This window comes from Gossypium arboreum, chromosome 6, assembly GCF_025698485.1.
Source record: "Gossypium arboreum isolate Shixiya-1 chromosome 6, ASM2569848v2, whole genome shotgun sequence".
In the NCBI taxonomy this organism is placed as follows: domain Eukaryota; kingdom Viridiplantae; phylum Streptophyta; class Magnoliopsida; order Malvales; family Malvaceae; genus Gossypium; species Gossypium arboreum.
In genome coordinates, this window is record NC_069075.1 from 46,623,973 (window position 1) to 46,629,972 (window position 6,000).

At 35.2% G+C, this 6,000-nt stretch overlaps 1 protein-coding gene and 1 long non-coding RNA gene across 2 annotated transcripts; one reads left to right on the forward strand and one right to left on the reverse strand.

Annotated features, from left to right (window-relative positions):
- The first annotated feature begins 595 nt into the window (after positions 1-595).
- Positions 596-2,502, forward strand: LOC108486590 (non-classical arabinogalactan protein 31). The gene is made up of 2 exons (XM_017790720.2): positions 596-1,522; positions 2,052-2,502. The coding sequence occupies exons 1-2, from the start codon at positions 850-852 to the stop codon at positions 2,345-2,347; spliced, it is 969 nt and encodes a 322-aa protein (XP_017646209.2). The 5' UTR covers positions 596-849; the 3' UTR covers positions 2,348-2,502.
- LOC128294031 (uncharacterized) lies at positions 809-2,137 on the reverse strand. The gene is made up of 2 exons (XR_008284206.1): positions 2,020-2,137; positions 809-1,926 (listed from the first exon to the last, which is right to left on the reverse strand). It is a non-coding gene; the product is annotated as an uncharacterized LOC128294031 (long non-coding RNA).
- Positions 2,503-6,000: the final 3,498 nt, after the last annotated feature.

Consider the following 6,000-nt stretch of genomic DNA (forward strand, 5'->3'; position numbering starts at 1 on the left):
TAAAATTTTATTATTTTTAAAGAGTTAAAATATAATTTTATTAATTTAAAATTTTAAAAACTTGAATAAAATTTTTTCATGAAATTCGGTACTGCCAGCCCAGCACCTGGCTTGCTGTATATAATATTATAAATATAGTTTAAAATAATAAACATTTATTTCTAGAAAATGAAAATGATATTGAACCATTATTGTGTTAGAAAAAGTTAAAAAAAAAAAAACCTTGAAAAGGACAATATTCTCATCCAAGGCAGCTCGGATTCCTATCATTTTACCCTAAAGACATCAACTTTATCTTCCTTTTATGTTCAACGTTCAAGCCTACTCTATGATTGCCCTAACCAAAGGAACAAGCTTCATAATTTTAGAGGCCTAATCTTTTATTTAATGGAATAAATCTAATTTTATAAAAGGGTCCACTACACGAAGTCCTTGGAAACTTCTACATTTTCTTGCACCGTATGTATGTATGGGTAGAATTTCCATTTTTCTTCTGCATGCATGTGCCATGCCCAAGTACTTGGCTACAAAATTAAAGCTAAATTGAATCAATCACTCAATATAATAATGTCCTGCTGAAAAACCATTCTAAATTGGTTTATGCATTTAAGGTCATGAACCCTATTTTCATAAGTGTAAATTTTATGGATTCTGATTAACCCGTACATTGAATAGATTTTTAATTACTATTAGGGCCCTAACCCCACTCCCTCACTCTATTGTAAAACAAGATTTTCATGATTAAAAACCGCAGAGAATCACGGCTTAACCCCTATAAATGCAGTTCTTAGAAGGACTTAACTTCACCACCTCTCTTCAAGTCTCTTACAGCTAAGCTTTAAGCAAAATATGGGGTTTGCAGTAGCAACTAAAGCTGCCTTGCTCCTGCATCTTTCCCTTTTCGTACTGAGTAGCTTCACGGTGTCTTCTCAGATCTTGCCTGAGGCTTTGCCTCCTCATTACCATGGAATTTCGCCTGTAGTGCCACCTGCTCACCCACCAAGCCACCACCACCACCATCACCATCCCCATCCGCATCCGCATCCGCATCCCCACCAGCCAACCCCTTCCCCTACTAAGCCCCCAACTCACCCACCTGTTTACCCCCCACCCAAAGCACCCAAGATTGCTCCAGTTTATCCACCACCCAAGTCACCAAGCAAGCCGCCAACTTACGCTCCTCCTCCCAAGTCACCCAGCAAGCCGCCAACTTACGCTCCTCCACCCAAGTCACCCAGCAAGCCGCCAACTTACGCTCCTCCGCCCAAGCCACCGACCAAGCCACCAACTTACGCCCCTCCACCCAAGCCACCAGTTTATCCTCCAACTAAGCCGCCAACTGCGCCCCCGACTAAGCCACCAGTGCATCCGCCGACATATCCTCCACCATCGCCTTCTCCAGCTAAGCCGCCTACTTATCCTAAACCACAAAGGAGCCTAGTGGCTGTTCAGGGCGTTGTTTTTTGCAAGTCATGCAAATACGCTGGATCCAACACCCTGTTGGGAGCAAAACCTATTTTGGGTCAGTTTGAAACCTATCATTATACTTAAAAAAAGAGAATAAAATTAACATCTTTTTCACTAAACAAAACCTTTAAGTGCAATGCTTGGTTATATTCATTTGCATCGAGAATCATTAGCCCTAGTACGTCTTTCTTTTTAATGGTATAATCATTTTGATTTAGGCATGCATGTGACTTTCATGTTTGTTTGAATGGGAAACTTGCATTTTAAATTTGAGTTCAGAGAGAGAGAGAGAGAGAGAGAAATGGTTTCTTGGATTTTAACTTACTCTGTGAGGTAACATCAATAGCTTGGCGTTTTATGAGTTAAAGCAGCAAACTTTACCTTTTTTCAACGTTAGAGCTCATACTTCTAGGTTTCTACAACATCAATGACTGGCATGCATTGCATTGTCATGGAACCCTATGTTGAAACAAAAGGAAAAAACCCATTAGCTTCTTTTTCTTTTCCCGTTGCAGAGTTAATTAATTTAAAACTAACTCGAGTAGTACTGACTAGACTGAGCACATTGGTTTCGATTTTTACAGGTGCCACTGTAAAGCTGACATGCAAGAACACCAAATACAAGCAAGAGGCCACTGCGAAAACTGACAAGAATGGCTATTTCTTCCTGCAAGCACCAAAGACCGTCACCAGCTTTGGAGCCCACAAATGCACAGTGTCTCTAGTATCATCGCCAATGGCTAAATGCAGCAAACCATCTAATCTCCATGGTGGATTGAAGGGAGCTACCTTGAGGCCCGAGAAGCCATTTACTGCGAATAAGCTTCCGTTTATTCTATACACCGTTGGGCCATTTGCTTTCGAACCCAAATGCTACTAGAAACTTAGATTCCACTCTTTTCCTTTGTTGTTGCTCTTAATGTGTTACCAGTACTTACGAGTTCCCTAGCTTATTGTAATCGCATTTTGTTCAGTGTATTGCTTTGTGTGAAAATAGATTACAGACGAATAATCAATCGATTTCTACTTTGACTACATTATTTCTAGGAATCGTAATGATATCCATTAATTACGACGACCAGAACAAAGAAAAATAAGTGACCATGGGAAGGAGTGTGTTGTCTACCTAGTGGCAGACATATATGACTTTTTAAGATTTATAAATTGATTATTTATTGAAAAATGGAAGTACTCGTCAGCAGAACTAGGTTTGGCCTTTTGCTATATCCTTTCGGCCTATTGAGATTGATTGCTAATGTTACGAGAGTCATGTAAGTGTCCGTTTGTCAAGAAATCTTATGCAATGATGGGCTTTGGATATGGTGTGTCCCCATATTTTTGCTTTCGATTCGATGACGCCAAGTGAAAATTGCAGTATAATAATGCCCGTCTTAACAGGGTCAAATGTATTTAGGCAAAATTGTCTATTAGTTTCTTTTCACTGATGAAAGGCAACTCTGATCATGTTTGAAAAGGTTTTAGAGTATCAAAAGTAACATTATAATCCCATGACACATCTTAGAAAGGATTGTGGGAAACTAAAGATTCAGCTCTAGTTCATCCAAAAAGAAAAAAAGAGATTGTTCCAATTCCTGGGTTCTACAAAGACCAGCAGCAAAAGCTCCTGCCCCAGTCTCTCAATGTTTTAAAGAGAAATGCTATGTTGTGTTATTATTATTATTATTACTACTACCATGTCATCTGTGTTGAACTTGTTGGTTATAGAAAACTCAGGACAGTCATGGGCTCATCGTGATATGGTTTATTGCAGTAAAATCGCATTAAATATGGATGGGAAATATGCTATTCACATAAAAACTTGTACTAAGAGCTAACCTTACAGGTTTACACCCATGTGACCCTTCAACCTCCTATGATTGTTAAACATTAAATCATTAATTTCTTTTATACAATTCATGCACTAGTAACGATAACAAATCACTTTCAACACATACACTAAGAATAGAAACTCAAACCCATGTTGTAAGTAAGTTAGTTGTAAGATGAACGCTCATGGCTAATACACCATCAAATACAATAAGTTCATTAAATATTAATGGAAGATAGAAGTTTATCATTAATTGAAGATGGAAATTTATAGATTTCACTAAGATAAGTTATATAAATAGTAACTAAATTATCTTTGAAAATTTCTCACTTAACTATAAATGTTATATTTTAATCATTAATGTTATTAGTTATAACATTTTAGTTACATATTTATTAACAATTATTACACCCTTAATAGAAAGGTGAGGTGGCATGTAATAGCCTATTTTCACTAAAATCGGAACAATGGTTTCGGGACTATAAGTCCGAGCAAGAAAGAAAATTTATTCTAATATTATTGCATGATCCGTATTATGATAGGAATCTTATAAGAAAATTCTGATAAGAAAGTTTTACCGATTATGTGTTTAATTATGGAAAGGACCAAATTGCATAGAATGCAAAAGTTGAATTCTAATAGCTAAAAGGATCAAATAGTTATGGAATTCAAAATAAGAGGTCCTTATATGGTAATTAGACCATTAAAGAAAAGTTAATAGATATTTTTGATGAATCATCCATGGAAAAATTAGGAAAGTGTAAGGACCAAATTAGAAACTAAAATAATTAAAAGATAATAATAGAAAATATCATCTTATTTTCATCATCTTCCCCAAATTAAAACATGGAAACCTTAGGAAAGAGAAAAGTGTTCAAGCAAGCTTTCTTGTCTTAATTGGATCCAAGAAAGACCAAATACGAAATTGGATCAAGGAAAACAAAAAGTGTCGGATTAGTAGATTTTCTTATATAAATGAATATCAAGGTAAGTTCGTGTAACCAAATTGTGTTTATTTTCATGCTTGAATTGAATGTGATATGTGATTGTATGAATTATATAAATGTTATAAATAAATGAAATAATCACATATTCAATCAAGTCCGAAAAATGTTAAGTTCCGTTTGAATAATGAAATTCGATGGATATATGATTTCCTATATTGAATGTGGTCCTACATATGTTGCGGACAGAATATAGCTCGGATGAGCATCCTGATAAAAGCCCTCTCGAGCATCTTGTTATATAGTTCCTACGAGCATCTTGATCGGTAGTGATCCTGCATGTGTTGCGCACTACCGCAGCTCTTTGTGAGCGTCCTGTTACATGATTCGATCGGTTGTGATCAAGCATATATTGCGGACACAAACGCAGCTCTACGTGAGTGTCCTGATATAGGCTCTATTGAGCTTCCTGACATGGCTTGCTTGAAGTCCTTGTTACCTTATCCGGTGCTCCCTGATAATAACTCTTCGGAGTTACCTGTTAAGCTCTATGAGCTCCCTGATTAAAACTTTTATGAGTTTCCTGTTTAGCCCGGATAAACGTCCTGTTATATGGTTCATCTGAGCATCCTGATATGTGGCTCGAGAGTGTGCTCCCTGATTAAGTGCCCTAATGGGTACCCCTGATTATGAGTTGATGGATTACAGTTTTGTACACCTTGTGTGTACTATCTGAGTTGTAACAGTCTAATTTTCAGTGAAATTGGAATAGTGGTTTCGGGACCACAAATCTGATCCGAAAATAAAATTTATTTTATTTTATTACATGGTCCGTAATATGTTAGAAATATCTTCTGAAAATTTTGATAAGAAAATTTTATTGATTATGTGCTTAATTACAAGAAGGACTAAATTGCATAAAATGAAAAAGTTGAATTCTAGTAGCTAGAATGATTAAATAGCTATGGAATTCAAAACTTGAGGTCCTTATATGGTAATTAGACCATTAAAGAAAAGTATGTAGATATTTTGGTGACTCATCCATAGAAATTTAGAAAAAAGGGTAAGGACTAAATTGGAATTTAAAATAGTTTAATTAATTAAAAGATGAAAAAAAGAAAATATCATCTTATTGACTCATCTTCTACCCCAAAAATACATGGAAACCCTAAGAGAGAGAGAAGAAACTTTCATGGCTTAATTGGGTAAGTTTCCTTGTCCCGTTTTTAGTAATTTTGATATTTTTGAAACCAGGATAGCTTAATCTATCTATTTGAAGGATCAATTTGAAAAGTTATCAAGGTATGAAAATTAGGTCATGGATGAATATGATGAAAATTTAAAATTTATGGTAGAAAATGGAAGGCTGTTGATAGATAAACAACTTTTACAAAGTGTTTTTTGATGAAAACACAATTTAGAGACTAAAATGTAAAGTTGTGAAAATTGATAAAAAATTTTGAAATTTATAGAAAATATGTGCTGTAAATTCTATATTGAAATTTCAGTTAGGCTTGGATTAGGGAGTAAATTGCATAAATTTCATTTTTTGAGCCTAGGGATAAAATTGGAATTTATGGAAAAGTTAGGGGAAAATGGTAATTTTGCTTAAGACGTAAATTGAGTCTAAATAAATATGAAATGTGTGAAATTAATGATTAAATTTATTTATATAGATCCAGACAACACAAATTCGAGGTTAGATCGAGGAAAAGAAAAGGTGTAACAGCCCATTTTTCGTTAAATCGAAACTGTGGTTTC

Excerpts from the sequence above, each read along its gene's own strand:
- LOC108486590 (XM_017790720.2), top strand. The coding sequence starts at position 850 with ATGGGGTTTGCAGTAGCAACTAAAGCTGCCTTGCTCCTGCATCTTTCC. Across the intron at positions 1,523-2,051 it reads GGGAGCAAAACCTATTTTGG|GTGCCACTGTAAAGCTGACA; the intron begins GTCAGTTTGAAA and ends CGATTTTTACAG.